Source organism: Colias philodice, chromosome 29 (assembly GCF_061535455.1).
Source record: "Colias philodice isolate Cphi_HAF_F1 chromosome 29, ilColPhil1 Martin Lab GWU primary, whole genome shotgun sequence".
Lineage (NCBI taxonomy): Eukaryota > Metazoa > Arthropoda > Insecta > Lepidoptera > Pieridae > Colias > Colias philodice.
The window spans coordinates 3,035,735-3,052,960 of NC_143114.1; the positions used below are offsets into that span (position 1 = coordinate 3,035,735).

At 36.1% G+C, this 17,226-nt stretch overlaps 1 protein-coding gene across 3 annotated transcripts in view; it reads right to left on the minus strand.

The window, feature by feature from the left end:
- LOC149475830 (major facilitator superfamily domain-containing protein 6) overlaps window positions 1-17,226 on the minus strand; it is a 22,214-nt gene continuing 4,988 nt past the window's right edge. Inside the window, exons 2-10 of one of the 3 annotated variants that reach the window (XM_089712844.1) lie at window positions 11,007-11,152; window positions 9,757-10,330; window positions 9,287-9,471; window positions 8,315-8,451; window positions 7,737-7,852; window positions 3,736-3,854; window positions 2,241-2,367; window positions 1,033-1,173; window positions 1-491 (exon numbers count right to left, since the gene is read on the minus strand). In XM_089712844.1, the coding sequence (XP_089568970.1) occupies window positions 379-491; window positions 1,033-1,173; window positions 2,241-2,367; window positions 3,736-3,854; window positions 7,737-7,852; window positions 8,315-8,451; window positions 9,287-9,471; window positions 9,757-10,330; window positions 11,007-11,152 (1,658 nt within the window). In that variant the 3' untranslated portion in view covers window positions 1-378. The other 2 variants (XM_089712846.1, XM_089712845.1) reach the window with 2 other exon arrangements.

Consider the following 17,226-nt stretch of genomic DNA (forward strand, 5'->3'; position numbering starts at 1 on the left):
TAAGACCAACAGGAGCGGAGCCACGCGGGTGAAACCGCGCGGCACAGGCACAGCTAGTATTTTATATATTTACCTGAAAGCTCTTAGAATAATAATTATTATATTTTACAATAATATAATTTACGGTTTTTCTTGTAATTAATACAAACAAAATAAAATCAAATAAAATGGCGTACATCTTAATTTATACAAATTTTATAAAAACTGCCAAAATACCATAATTATTGCTTTTTCACAAATACAAAAATTTTAATACTTCATTCTTAACCTAGAAAAAACCTCAAAATTCAACAATACGTTTATACAATACGTTAAAAATCCATCAAAAAATTGAGGTATGCTATCACATTTGGAAACCGCATCAATATCGATACAGCACTATCTGTCAGTCTTATCAGCTGGCAACACTGTTTCTCTATATATAGAGTTATTGTGTGGAATTGGCAACATTTTCTCTCCTTCCTCTTGCGTCACATCCTGTCTCTTAACAACTGAAAAAATAAAATAAAAATTATTTAAAATTACTTAATAAACAAAATTTAGCTTACTAAATTTACACGAAAAACATTTTTTCTTATAAATTAAGGATATAAAAAATGTTATTCTCTGATCTTCAGAATATGCACAAAAACTATATCTATCTATACTAATATTATAAAGCTGAAGAGATGGTTTGTTTGTTTGAACGCGCTTATGTCAAGAACTACTGGTCCAATTTGAAAAATTCTTTTGTTGTTAGATAGCCCATTTATCGAGGAAGACTATAGGCTATATATCATCACGCTAAGACCAACAGGAGCGGAGCAACGCGAGTAAAATCGCGGGGCAAATTTTTCAAATAGGACCAGTAGTTCCTGAGATTAGCGCGTTCAAACAAACTCTTCAGCTTTATAATATTATAAGTATAGATTATTGATTCATCATGGAGTCATCATGTAGTTACAGAGACGTTATAAAACGTCTCGTTATTGTATTACCATAACACAAACTACACAGACAACACAACACACATTAATTAATAAAAAAACTCACCCCGTTTCCTAGTAACGAACTTGAACAGAACCGCGTGTAAAACTGATGCAATCAAAGCAACCCCCGCGAGTATACGGAACGAGCCCCTCTCCCCCGCACTCGCGTATAACTGACCCCCCACTAGAGATCCCAGGGCGAAACCTATAGAAAAAAACGAATGTAGTATCATTAAGACATAAAAAGAACAAAATATTACAGAAGGAAAATGTGTGCGTGTACTAGTGTACACACGTAAGAAGTGAAACTTCTTTAGGACCTTATTTTTCAAAAAATAATTTACTATATGCAACTTTACATAAATACGTCGAATCACGCGTGGTAGGGATTAGAAAAAGATGGCGCGTAACGGAAAAATGTCACGCGTAACGAAAAAATGTTACACTAAATTTTTTTCCAACCCCGATAAAGAAGTTTCACTTCAAAAAAAAAACTTTATCCTAGTCAAAATATAAAGAAAACCACCAAAATACAAGACAACCTAACTTATAGTCGAGCCAATTTAATAGGCAACATTTGACGTCTATCAATTTTATCCTCAAAGAGAGGTAACCTGCTTAAAAACATCGATTAAAGTGAATTAATCGATACGGACTAGAAACACATGTCAATTTTAAAATTCATCAGGCGAATCCCTGTCCCAGTAATAGGTATACTTTCTTTTGTAAATTTAAGGAGAAAAATAAGACAAGTATCTACATAATTAAAAAAACACAACGCATTTATTAATGTATGATGATTTTTATTCACAAGTAATCAATGCATTCGATTCTAGATGTCAGATTTAGATTTTTAGAGTAACGTCTCTGGTACATATTTAAAAAGAAAAATGTTTATGGACACAAAATTGTAGCGACGTCAGTTCTTTAAATCAGAAATTGTTTATTATGTTTAGAATGGTTTATCAGTAAAATCAAATCTTAAAATTACTTGTATCGGTCATTATTATTATAAATATGTAATCGTATTTGAAAAAAGTTAAGCAAATGTGCAGTTCTAACAAAATGAAATATGTTATTCTATGTCGTCGTTACTAGGTTACGTTGTTGAATTTTGTTGAACTGTCAAATGTTGCCTATTAAAATGGCTCTACTATAAAATGTATAACTTTTAACAATACAAAATATAATCCATAATATAAAAATAAACAACCAATAATCAAAGGCACAAATTATAAAATTTTACGATTACAATGAAAAAGAATTTCTCACCAACGCCATCATCCATTCCCGCCACGATCCCTTGTACGGTGGCTGAATAACCTTCGGGTGCTACATGAGCCGCGTACCCTACTATTGTAGAGTAGCATAGCGCGTATGTGGGGCCTTGCATTATACCCTGGTATTAGAGTAGAGTAAATAGTAGAGTATGTAGGGTATAAAGTAGAGAAATTAGAGTAAAAATTGGGGTGATAGTACCCTAGAAAGATTAAGTTTCTGGGAGTAAAACGTCGGAGTAAACAAAGCATACTATTGTAGTAGCATAGCGCGTATGTTGGGCCTTGCATTATACCCTGGAATTAGAGTAGAGTAAATAGTAGAGTATGTAGGGTATAAAGTAGAGAAATTAGAGTAAAAATTGGGGTGATAGTACCCTAGAAAGATTAAGTTTTTGGGAGTAAAACGTCGGAGTAAACAAAGCATACTATTGTAGTAGCATAGCGCGTATGTTGGGCCTTGCATTATACCCTGGTATTAGAGTAGAGTAAATAGTAGAGTATGTAGGGTATAAAGTAGAGAAATTAGAGTAAAAATTGGGGTGATAGTACCCTAGAAAGATTAAGTTTCTGGGAGTAAAACGTCAGAGTAAACAAAGCATACTATTGTAGTAGCATAGCGCGTATGTTGGGCCTTGCATTATACCCTGGAATTAGAGTAGAGTAAATAGAGTAGAGTATGAGTATAAGTAGAGTATGGTATTCTAGGGTAAAAATTGTTGTAATAATAACCCTAGAAAAAATAGGATAGGGAATAAAACGTGGGAGTATAGAGCGTATGTTGGGCCTTGCATTATACCCTGGAATTAGAGTAAATCTTTACTTATAATATTATAAAGCTGGAGAATTTGTTTGTTTGTTTGAACGCGCTAATCTCAGGCACTATTGGTCCGATATGAAAAATTCTTTCGTTGTTAGGTAAAAATGGGGTAAATAATACTGTATGTTATATATTATATCGTAGAATTAGGGTGGTAGGGTTATTAGGGTATATGCTCATGGTAAAAGGAAAGACACTAGAATTGGGGTAGTGGTAAAAAGTTATATTTTGTGAAAAATTTTAGAAAAATAGGAAAAAATAGTATTTATAATATTGCATGGTACACAAGAAAAATAGTGTAAATGGTTTTGTGTCATGTCTTTCTGAGAATCATGGTTAAATGTAATAATAAAATAAATAAATTATAAATATTTCAGGACAATTATCACACACGGCACGATCTGATCCCATACTAAGCTCTCGCTTGTGTTATGGAAACCAGATGGTAGATAAACATACATATATAATTATTTTAAAGATAATTAACACCCAGACAGAGCAAACATCTATGTTCATCACACAAATATTTTCCCCGGGTGGGAATCGAACCCACGACCTCTGGCTTTGAAGGCAGGGCCACTACCAATTAAGCCAACCGGTCAGTCAAAAAAAAACATAGTAGTATTACATAAAACGCGAGTAAAACCGCGTTATCTAGCTACATACTCACTTCAATAAACACCAAATGCCACGGATGCTGTATGAATGAGATGAATATCATTCTGATCCCGTAGCAGAAAAGAGAAAACGTCATCGTCGCACCGTAACCCCAACGGTCTATTATTTTTCCTGAAATTTTTAAGAATAAAATATATTTAACTAGCTTATCGCCAGCGGCTTCGCCCGCTTTGTCTAAAACCTAATAAATCATATACTAAAACCTTTCTATTGGATCACTCTATCTATTAAAAAAAAAACGCATCAAAATCCGTTGCGTAGTTTTAAAGATTTAAGCATACATAGGGACAGAGAAAGCGACTTTGTTTTTTTTTTTACTATGTAGTGATAGGTAATACCATATTAATACCAGACAGAAAGAATAATAAAATGCACATTTAGAGACTATAATACAAAAACAAGAATAAAAAGTGAAGTCCCATGTCCCCGTAGTGGGGTAAGGGGCAGATGCATTATGCATACATCTGTTTCACTGATCGATTTTCTTTAGGGACAAGTAGGTGATCAGCCTTCTGTGTCCTGCCAGACCGATACTTTTTTTTTTCTTCATCTCCACCAACCAGGTCCAGGCATCGAACCCAGGACCCCTCGGTTCTACGCTCACACGTCAAACACTGGACCAAGGAGGTGGTATAAAATTTAAAAATTATTGTTCTTACCACAAAACAATTTTAACAGAGTCTAACTTTAAACCAGGGATCTGGCACTTTAATAGTTGTCTATGTGAAATACGACAAAACCAGATTAAAGAGCTTAAAGTTAAACCCTGTCTAAAGTTTTTGTAGTAAGACAGTATATTTTTAAACAGGTATAGGTACTGGTTTCCCTGGTGTTCCGAAAGATAATTTAATAATACAAAACATATATATTTAGGCTTAAACTCTGACATTTTATTTTTGGCATTAACTAGCTTACTTAATTCCTCACACTATTCTATCTATCTTTCTTTCTTTCTTATCGTATAGGAGCTACCAACGTTGACAAGAGAGCATTTTAGTATAGTTGGTTCTTTGATATACTGTTCCTCTTGCTATTTCGGTTAGAGTCCGGGCTGTCTGGCTGGTCGCAGTGGTTGCGTTTTTTAGTGCGCATCTCATCTGCACAGGATAATTTCCCTAATTTGAAGTCATTTTTTAACGCGTAATTTTTAATATTTTACCTTTAGATAGATCCATCAGACATAATTTTTTTATTGCAAGACGTTTTTTTCGTTGTTAAATAGGTACCAGACGCAATTTTTTATTTCGTTTTTATAAAAAATTCAAATTATTTTAGAATGTCTGTAAATTTCATATTATGTTCTTCAAACATAATATAATCTAAAATTAATTAGCCAGACGCTAATTCGATTGTTAAGTATTAAATAATGTGTATAAATAAAAAAAAGTAATGAAGCATGCAGCTCATCAGCTAGTGTATTTTAACTATGCGACAGGAAATAATTGCAAGAATACAATATTATTTACACTTGTTCTTATAAATAAAAGCTAAAATGAAAAACAAAACATAAAAGTGAAAAATAAATTAAAGTTACCATACATTGAAAAGAATGGAATAAAAACTATATCAATGAAGGTTAAACAATTACATTGTTAAATTTAAAAAGCCATCTTCATAATCATCATCATCATCATCTTTCCTCACACTGTCAGAATTATTTATGTTATCGTCTAAGGAATTGTTATTGTTTTCCAATATTCCATCATCTGTAAACAACTAGAAAGTTTGTTTCAATATTGATGTACACACGTACACACACACAACACACACACACACCACACCACACACGACACACACACGTGAACACACACACACACGCATGTTTAAGTTTGTATTGAATTTAACTAAAGTAGTTAGCATGAATTTATATAGGTAGGTAGGTATACTAGCGGTCCGCCCCGGCTTCGCCCGTGGTACCTACATGTATAAACTATCCTATCTCTCAAGTTGAATCGAACTGCACATGGTGTGCGAATTTTATTATAATCGGTTAAGTGGTTTAGGAGTCCATTGAGGACAAACATTATGACACGAGATTTATGTATATAATATATATATTAAGAATTAAGATTAATGAATTAATATTGTTATCATCATCACTACATAGTATAAAAAAAAGTCGCTTTCTCTGTCCCTATGTCTCTTTAAATCTTTGAAACTACGCAACCTATTTTGATGTGGTTTTTTTAAATAGATAGAGTGATTCAATTGGAAGGTTTATATGTATAATAACATCCATTAACCCATTGAGCCCCAAGTGGCCCGATCGGTCCACGACACAATAGATTTTCTATTGTGTCTGTGGTTCCGGGGCCTGAGTTATTAAATAGTGGAGAAGTACCTACTGTTATTTTTGAGGTTTCTAATGTGATTACGTAAATAATTACAATTTTTCCACTTACAGTGCAAACGGAGGCACCCTACGAGTTTTATCAAAATAATGTACTAACTACATTGAAAAGGTCTACAGAAAAGTCCGTGATGGTATATGTCTATCTCTTATGGATAACCCACAATAACTTTTTTTATCATTTACTTTTTACGACAAATAATGGCTAATTTTCGAAGCGATTTTAACCAATACAGCATTAATCCTTAACCAATTAAAGACCTTGAATACATTGTTCATTTAATATAGATCTATATGGCCTTTTACACATGGATTTAAGTGAATATTTTCGAAGATATTACAGATTTAAAAATTGCGGGACGTAGCGTTTGCGGCGGTACCAGCCGGCCGCCCGGCTATATCTACACTAATATTATAAAGAGGAAAGCTTTGTTTGTTTGTTTGATTGTAATGAATAGGCTCATAAACTACTGGACCGATTTTAAAAATTCTTTCACCATTCGAAAGCTACATTATCCACGAGTAGCATAGGCTAGGTTTTATCCCGGAAATCCCACGGGAACGGGAACTATGCGGGTTTTTCTTTGAAAACGCGGGCGAAGCCGCAGGCGGAAAGCTAGTATTTTATACCCGTGCGAAGCCGGAGCGGGCCGCTATGTTTTTATATTCAACCTTCACAGTTTTTCTGTAGTGTATTTAGCGATTATTGCACCCGTGCGAAGCCAGGGCCGGGCGGGTCGCTAGTTAATATTAGATATATATTAGAAAATTTAACTTGTATTGGCAACACTGTATTTTGTTTGTGGTTCTTTTTCTTCTTGTACGCGGTGTGTAATGTGTGGTATTAGGCAATGTGCTATTGGAAACAATATACATAAGTTTATGTAATCGCTGTTTTCATTTAAACCCATAACTTAATAGTTAAGTAATAAAAAAATTGTTTTGTATAGAAGATTGTTGATGTACCCTAATAGTTTATTTTTTAGCCTAAGGAATAAAATGTACCAATGGAAGGTACTTGTTCCCACAACACAGGGAATCCTAGAGTAGGAACAATTCAATTTCTATGCATCTTAGGTATATTTTCGAAAAAAAGAAGTTATTTTTTATTGTTATTTAATTTTCGCGGCCGACCCTTTCTATCTCTCTTGCACTTTAAACTATCTCTCCATATACACAATCATCAAATTGTTATACTTACCTACTTTCACTACGTTTTTATTTGTACGTATTTAATACTTAACAATCGAATTAGCGTCTGGCTAATTAATTTTAGATTATATTATGTTTGAAGAACATAATATGAAATTTACAGACATTCTAAAATAATTTGAATTTTTTATAAAAACGAAATTAAAAATTGCGTCTGGCACCTATTTAACAACGAAAAAAACGTCTTGCAATAAAAAAATTATGATTGATGGATCTATCTAAAGGCAAAAGTTTAAAAATTACGCGTTAAAAAATGACTTTAAATTAAGGATAATTTCCTGTGCAGATAAGATGCGCACTACTGAACGCAACCACTCCGGCCAGCCAGACTGCGCGGACTCTAACCGAAATAGCTAGAGGAACAATATATCAAAAAACCAGCTATACTAAAATGACTTCTTTTTCAACGTTAATAGCTCCCGTACCATTACCGGAAAAGAAGAAAAACAACAATTCCCCGATGAAACTCTGCGCGGCTACAACTGCGCCCTCTATCAGTTTTATTTGCGCCATAGATCCCGTCTGTTCGGCTAGATCTTCCAGAAACCTGAAAAATACGAATAAATATTATAAAAAACCGGTCAAGTTCGAGTCGGACTCGCGCACGAAAGGTTCCGTACTTTGGGGGGGTCCCTTATATTTTATTTATTTTTTAATTTTTAGTATTTTGTTGTTATAGCGGCAACGGAAATACAACATTTGTGAAAATTACAGCTTTCCAGCTATCACCGTTTATGACACTGAAGATAGACAGACAGACAGACAACGAAGTCGCAGTAATAGGGTACCGTTTACCCTTTGAGTACGGAACCCCAAAAACGTAAAAAAGGGCATGTGTGCCGAGCACACGGGTCAGAAGTGAAACTTCTTTGGCAAGATTAAAAGATACCGAAATCGTCGCCTTACTCCATGACGTGACGGTATTGTAAGCGACCTTTAAATTTTACTCTCTACACGCCTAAAGAAGTTTCACTTCAAAACACTAATATTACAATAAAAAAGTACCTACCAAAACATATAGTAAATGATGAAGCTATCGAAAGTCCCCGCTACAACCGCGAAAATGATGAAAACAACAACTCGGGGTATTTTCAACACTTCCCGTAGCGCCTTGCCGGAGTCTTCGGGACTCGATAGTGAGGGTAGCTGTGAAAAAACATAAAAAAATACGTGATAAAAACTTTTACTTTTTTTATCTATACTAATATTATAAAGCTGAAGAGTTTGTTTGATTGTTTGTTTGAACGCGCTAATCTCGGGAACTACTCGTCCGATTTGAAAAATTATTTCGGTGTTAGATAGCTCATTCATCAAGGAAGACTATAGGCTATATATCATAACGCTAAGACCAACATGAGCGGAGCACTGCGGGTAAAACCGCGGAGCACAGCTAGTATAAAATAATAGTTGGTAATAAGTAGCGTACGCACGAAACATTGTAGTAACGCACGCACGAAAACATTGTTAATATGGGCAACTCTAATTTTCTGTTAAAAAATCGGTTAAGACGTATTTTTTTTTATAAAAATGAGATTTTTAGTCTCTCAGGATTTATAAAACGTGCAGATAACATAAAAAAAATTCGACCGATTTTTTTAGACATACATATAATAGAAATAGATAGAAAAGGCAATAGAAAAAACAAAATACATTTTTTTTGCATTCTTGGGGTATCATGAATGTATACCACTAAAACGTGTTTTTAGTTTTTTTTTTAACTAATCTATACTAATATTATAAATGCGAAAGTAACTCTGTCTGTCTGTCTGTTACTCAATCACGCATAAACTACTGAACCAATTTTTATGAAATTTGGTATGGAGATATTTTGATACCCGTGAAAGGACATTTTAGGCTACTTTTTATCCCGGGAAAATGACGCAATCCCGGAAATCCCACGGGAACGGGAACTATGCGGGTTTTTCTTTGACTGCGCGGGCGAAGCCGCGGGCGGACACCTAGTTTACTATAATAGACTCACCGTCAAAGCCCTACAGCTGGCCAGATCAACCACAGTAGCCACTAGGGCTATAATGAACGCTGGTGTGAAATCCTTATATGTCCCCGAGTACATGTCAATGAGCCAACCGCCGAGTAAAGCGGTTATACCGTACCCGGCGGTGCCCCACGCTCGCTGGGCCCCGTATTGGGAGCCCCGGTTGGGCCCTGGAGGTACAAATTCCTAAATTAAGGTAAGCTTATATCTTGTAAAAATCTGTTTTTTATATTTTTGTTTGCATTCTATTTACATCTATTCATTTTGTTTCAATATGATATTTTTAGAAATTACACAGGGGGCTGGGTTCGATATAGGTCTGAATGTAATAAAAATGTACTGCGATTCTACACAACTGCCTAATTCAACAGCTAAGCATGTTCACAGAAAATAGTGACAACTATTCATCCACAAACATATTATTAAATCTACACAATTAATAAAAGTCAACTCACCCAACACATCAAAGCACACAGCATCACCGATGCAATTAGCAACATTAAACGCGACCGTCCCCACGCACATCAGAATGACGAATGCCCAAAACGTGGCCGTGACATAAAAACTACCCTCATTTTCCACAACTTTTTCATTTCCATTAGTCACATTAAAACTCTCAAATCCCCTATCTTCCCTTTTAGTTCTATTAAAGTTCTCTTCATAGCACAGCAAATTACAATTCTTAACTGGCAAACATGTTATGTCTCCCTCTCGCAAGCTATTCACTTGCATGTGTAAGAGCGAGCAAGACGTATTAGCGACGATTCCGTCCACATACATAGTGCTAATGTACGATGAGTTTGACAGGTACACATTGAATTTATCATCTGTGGAGCAATTCCAATGACAGTTGAATTTGTTCAACTGCTCTTTATCGTCGTAGGGCTTTAGAAAAATCGTATCGTTGAGGCTGTATACAGACTCTAAAACTCTGTCGTTCGTTTCTTCTGGCATCGGCAGGAACCAGAGACAACAGTATGATCCCGACATGACGAGGATGAGGAGCATGAAGACTAGCTTTCTGTGGCTCTGAAAATGAAAAGGAATCATTTAAAAGCCTTATTGAATACAAAATATACAGCGTTTGTCTCCCTTTAACTTGGCAATACCTAGCACTTTGAATGAATGAATGAATGAAAGCTTTATTGTACACACTAAAATAATGAAATAACATTAAGTAAAATATACATCAAATTGCACAATAGGCGACCTTATGGCTACAGAGCCATCTCTTCCAGGTAACCCAACCAAGGAAAACAGTAACAAAGAAAGAATACAAGTAGGTGGTGCATACCAAAGCAATATATATAATAATAATATAGTAATACTAAGAAAGTAGGAATATAAATAATACATAATTTACAACAATAAAGAAACTTAGCACTTTAGGGGTTTTAAAAAAAAATCTATAATAAGGTTCCATTACTGAGACTTCGCTGTCTGTTTGTCTGTCCATCCGTCCGTCCGTCTGTCACCAGGCTGTATCTCATGAACCGTGAAAGTTAGACATTTGAAAAAGTCAGTGAATATATTTTTACTTTGCTGCTATAACAACAAACATAAAATAACAGTAAAATAAACATGGGCTCCCATACAACAAATTCGAAACGACCACTTGTTTTATACTTAATATTGATGATCCTACACTCATACTCCAAAGCACTAAGGTCCAAACGGTCTACCCACCCGAACCCTGGCTACTCACCGGCCAGAAGTCCACGACGTACCCGAACAGGGGCTTAGCGGCTGCCCACAGCAGGGGCAGGACCGCCGTCACCATGCCCATGACCCCGGGCGACACGCCTAGCTGCCGCCCGAATACATTCATCTGAGGCAAAAGTGGTCCCAACGCTGTGGACAAAAAATTCTTTATTATAGCTTGACCACAGTGGCTGTAGGGCTGTATAGGTATGTGCGCGGCGAGGGCGGGGGAGAGTACCGACCGTTCCGTTTCTTTCTAACTTCTAACGTGCTCTTTCTTACCCGCTCCCCGCCGAAACCGCACATACCTAGGGCGCGATACAGCGGTTGCGGTCAAGCTATACGCATCGGAGCGATTTTTGTATGACTAGCTGTGCGATTTCAACCGAGATTGTATCGAAGTTTTATATATGTCTGTTTGTATATTGGGTGCAGTTTTCAATCGAAAATCAGGCCGTCCAGTTCGTTCTTGATTATTTGTATGTTTGTGTATCAATGTATAATATATCAAAACTGCTAGTTTATATAATTTATACTAATACTATAAAGCTGAAGAGTTTGTTTGTTTGTTTGAACGCGCTAATCTCAGGAACTACTGGTGCGTTTTGAAAAATTCTTTCGGTGTTAGACAGCCCATTTATCGAGGAAGGCTATAGGCTATATATCATCACGCTAAGTCCAACGGGAGCGGAGCAATGCGAGTGAAACCGCGGGGAACAGCTAGTTTCAAAGATTTCTACACTTCAAAACAAACATTGTTAATTATAACGAGCGAATTCGCTTCAATAAAACAGAGTAATAAATTAATTTTACAATCACAATATACTTGTAGATATGAGAAGCATGCGATCTACAGTGGATCTACACGTGTTAGATAAGGTTGGATGTTTATTTATTTGAACAGATAGCCGCGATGGATTGAATAATTTTGATGCAACTCTCGCGAATAGACAGCTCACAAAAATATATTTTGATGGTGTTGATAACCCATTTATCGAGGAAAGTTATAGGCAATATAATATCTTCACGCTAAGACCAACAATAGCGGAGCACTGCGGGTAAAATCACGGGGCACAGTATAGAATATAGCTATACATACGAAATCATTCAGAGTTATCTGTCTGTAGTCTGTGTAGTCTTTTTTCTTTTTAAATCACTGAGTATTGATAAAAGTGGTCTACCTAGGTTCCATAGTTAAAAAGATTTTGGTATACCATATAATCTGCCAACAAAAAACGCTCATGATAGTTAAGTTAGATTCGTCAGATGTAGTGACATGGAAATTGTTCTGTTTAGCTTATCTATACTTCTATACTAATATTATAAAGGGGAAAGGTTTGTATGTATGCATGTATGTATGTATGGTTTTCACTTTTCACGCATAAACTACTGGACCGATTATAATGAAATTTAGCACACATATACAGGATAACAGGACACTCACACATAGGATAGGTTTTATCCCGGAAATCCCACGGGAACGGGAACTATGCGGGGTTTCCTTTGAAAACGAGGGCGAAGACGCGGGCGAAAAGCTAGTCTCTAAATAAAAGTAGTACAATATTATACCTACGTCAAAGAGAGAATAGACTATCAGAGACATTACCACCCAGTTGTTTAACCGACCGTCTAATAATAATACAAAAAGATATGGTATCCCGTATTTTCTCCATGGCATCTTCGAAATGGCTGGACCATTTTTATACGCGGGTGAAACCGCGGGGCGCAGCTAGTGTAATATAGAATTTTATGTAAGTAGATTTATATTATGTAGAACCTCAGAATGGTTATGTAATCATATTAAATTATTTAACACAATACCTATGTAGTTTTACGTTTCAATGTCGTCTTTTTTTTACCTTTTAACTCAACTGTTACGGATTTAACACGACTGCAAAGAAGCTCATGTGTTTAAGGTTTTATGTACGTTTGGATTATGAGTTTTTTAATTCTATATTCTACTTGGTTTCTGCCCGCAGCTTCGCCCGCGCAATCAAAGAAAAACCCGCATAGTTCCCGTTCCCGCGGGATTTCCGGGTAGCGTCATTTTCCCGGGATAAAAAGTAGTCTATGTCCTTTATCGGGTATCAAAATATCTCCATACCAAACTTCATGAAAATTGGTTCAGTAGTTTAGGCGTGATTGAGTAACAGACAGACAGACAGAGTTACTTTCGCATTTATAATATTAAGTATGGATGAATATTCGATGAATCGATAAACATTCTGTCAGGACATCTATATCACTATAGGCTTTAAATAAAATACGCGAAAAATCAAAAAACCCTTCCCCACCGCTGAAAGTGAAAACATTATAGGACCTTTTCTTCTCGCTATGGCTATACGCTATATATTTATCTACCAATTCTAATAGGTTCCCGTGACGCTCGAGTAAATCGTGAATAAAACCACATTTAGCATCATGGGCTTCCCTATTACTGGTTGTATCAGTAGATTGTACTTTATCAACTGATTTACATGAATAAAAATCATTGTGAATGTGAATCAGTTTGATTTCGTGAAACTTATTAGCTTCAGTTCAAAATTATTTACAGCTAACTATGTTTTATAATTCATCTCAAAACGGACTTTCCCAAAGAACAAATACACATACCTATTATCAGTTTTATCTCAATAATGTTAGCATTTTAATAAACCGATAAACATAATGACACTATAATTGTTATCTTAATCTTTAGACAATGGAGTTATTATTATTATTTAATAGCTGGATCTCGTCTGCAATAATTGTAAACATGTATGTTTTAACTTTTTATTTGGTATTTTAATGATGGTGATAGTATGTACTCCTGTAGATGTATTAATACCTGCTATATATTAAAAAATAATTTGGAAAATCCAAAAGTGCACGCCTCATAATTTTTTTTAATAAATATTTATTAATTATTTGTAGTATATTAGTGAGGGTACACACAAATAATGTCACCGATCGTATGTCAGTTTGTTGTGTCAAATAAAAGTGATTGCATCATCCTTGTGTTTTAATATAAATTGAGCCTCAAATACCATAATTGGCGACGAGGAAATAGTAATTCACACGTGAAAAAGTACAAAGAATACAGTGAAATATGTCTTTTGTTGGAAATGCATCATTTGGCAGCAATCTCACATTCGACCACCGCGCGCAAGAATGGAGTATATTCATTAGTCGTTTTAAGAAGTATTGCACGGCTAACAGCATTGATGAAAATACAGACAAAGCCGGGGTGAAGCGCCGCGCGTTGTTGTTGACAGCGTTGGTAGAAGACACTTATCGCGTCGCTAAAGATTTAGTATTTCCTTCGGATTTAGAAAACATCGAGTACGCTACACTCGTACAGAAGTTAAACGATCATTTTATCTCGAAGAGAAGTACTTTTGCTGAAAGATATTTGTTTTATAAGGCTGAACAAAGACCGGGGGAAGATTTAACTGAATGGGCGGCGCGAGTACGACATTTAGCGCAACATTGTGGCTTCAAGGGCGAATTGGACACAGCACTACGTGATAGATTCGTATTGGGTCTAGTAAATGCCAAAGAAAAAGAAAAGTTATTCGCTGAGAATATCGATAATTTGTCTTTCAACAAGGCGTTGGAGATGGCATTAAGCGTGCAGTGTGCCCGCTTGGCATTGCAAAGTGCTGATTCGGCATCATCGGCGAGTTTGCAGCCGGGAGTTGAACGAGGTCCGGTTGGTGTGTTCGCCGTCCGTCCCGGCGCCCCCGGGAGGGCGGCCCGGGGCCCCAGCTTCAGTGAGAAAGTGTTATGTGTAGTGTGCGGTGGTAAAGGCCATTCAAAAGAGCAGTGTCGTTTTAAAAGTTATAGTTGTAATAAATGCGGTAAACAAGGGCATTTACAACGAGTTTGTAACGTTAATGTTAAGCGTAATAATTATGTAGAAATGCACGGCGAGGACTCTGAAGTTGGTGAGTTATCGTCTTTCGGTGTTGTTGGATTCGTTAAAGTTTATTTGTGAAATCGACAGCGGTAGTGCAGTATCCGTTTTGCCATATCTTATTTATGAAAAACGTAAACTGTTGTTACAACCGAGTAGTGTGGTGTTTAATTGTTATAACGGGACTAGAATTAACCCATTGGGTTATATTTGTATGAACGTTACCTATGATAATATCGTTAAACCGATTAATTTTTTTATTGTAAACACACACAAAAACCAACCGATACTTTTAGGCCGTGATTTTATTTCTATTTTTAGTTTGGAGTTTAGTTCGTGTAACTACAACAGTTTAGAATCAAACAGACTTGCAGATAAGATTTTAAATAAATATTCTGTACTTTTTAGTGATACCTTAGGTACGTTTAATAAATATAAAGTGACTTTAAAAATCAAACCAGGGAGTCAATTGAAATTTTTTAAACCTAGACCGGTGCCGATTCCATTGAAAACTAAAGTGGAGGCGGAATTAAATCGTTTACTTGATTTAGGTATTTTGGAAAAGGTTGATTACTCTGATTTTGCAACACCTATCGTTCCCGTTTTAAAACCCGACGGTAATATAAGAATTTGTGGGGATTTTTCAGTAACTTTAAACAAAGTGCTGTACATCGATAATTATCCGCTGCCTAGAATCGAAGATATTTTTTCTAAATTACACGGAGGGTTAGAATTTTCTAAGCTAGATCTTTCTAGGGCTTACAATCAATTATTATTAGATAATTCCAAAGAATTGACATGTATCAACACTCATTTGGGTCTCTTTCGATACAATAGACTGGTTTTTGGTTTATCGAACGCTCCGTGCATTTTTCAGCGTACTATGGATCAGTTATTGGTGGGTATTGAGGGAGTTTGCGTCTTTTTGGACGATATTTTGATAACGGGTCCTACAAAAGCATTGCATTTGCAGAGATTAGAGCTGGTTTTGAGTAGATTGCAGGATGCGGGTTTACGTGTAAAACGAGAGAAATGTAAATTATTTCAGACATCTATCGAATATCTCGGTTTCGTCATAGATAAAAACGGTCTACATAAATCAAAACAAAAAGTTGAAGCTATTTTAAACGCAAGTTGCCCAAAGAACGTTAGTGAGTTGAAATCTTTTCTAGGTATGGTAAATTATTATAGATGTTTCATACCAAACACATCGAGTGTTTTGGATCCGTTACATTTGTTACTAAAAAAAGATACAAAATGGTTTTGGGGCCGTGAACAGAATGAGGCGTTTTGTAGAATTAAACAAGAATTATCTTCGGATCGGGTGCTGGCTCACTTCGACCCCGAGCTGTGTACGATAGTGACGGCAGACGCGGGGCCGGCGGGGCTGGGCGCCGTGCTGGCACAGCGGCAGCCGGACGGCGCTGAGCGGGTAGTGGCGTATGCGTCGCGGTCGTTGTCGTCCGCGGAGCGTAATTATGCGCAGATTCAGAAAGAGGCATCTGCTATAGTTTTTGCAATAAAAAAATTCCATCATTATTTGTACGGTCGTACTGTTCCTTTCACCTTACGAACTGATCATAAGCCTTTGTTGTCGATATTTGCATCAAAAAAGGGTATTCCCGAACTCGCTGCGAACCGTTTGCAGCGATATGCGTTGTTTTTATCGGCATACAATTTTAATATCGAATATATTAATAGCAATAACAATGTTGCAGATTTTTTGTCTCGATCGGTTCTAGAAATTCCGTCTGAATCTGAATGTGATTTAAATACAACCGACTCATGTTCATACGTTAATTTTATTGCGAATTTATTTTTAAAACCTATATCTTTTAACGAAATTAAGAGCGCCACTGAAAATGATAATATTTTCATTAAAATTATAAATTTCATTAAGCACGGTTGGCCTAAAAAGCTTGCGGATGTAGATTTAAAACCGTATTTTATGTGTAGAAATGAACTTTCATATGAAGATGGTTGCATTATGCGCGGCCATAAGATTGTAATTCCTACCATTTTACGTGAACGTTTATTGAATGAATTGCATAGTTCTCATTTTGGAATCGTTAAAACTAAGAATGAAGCGCGCACTCGTATGTGGTGGCCTAACATCGATAAACATATTGAGCAAAAAATTGGTTCATGTAGTATTTGCAATGTTTTTCGTAGCAGCCCCCCGCGCGCGCCCCTCGCCCATTGGTCCTACCCCGAGCGTCCTTGGGAGCGCATTCATTTAGATATGTTTTCGTTGAACAATAAAAATTTTTTAGTAGCAGTTGATGCATATTCTAAATGGGTAGAATGTTTTATTATGTCAACGACAGAT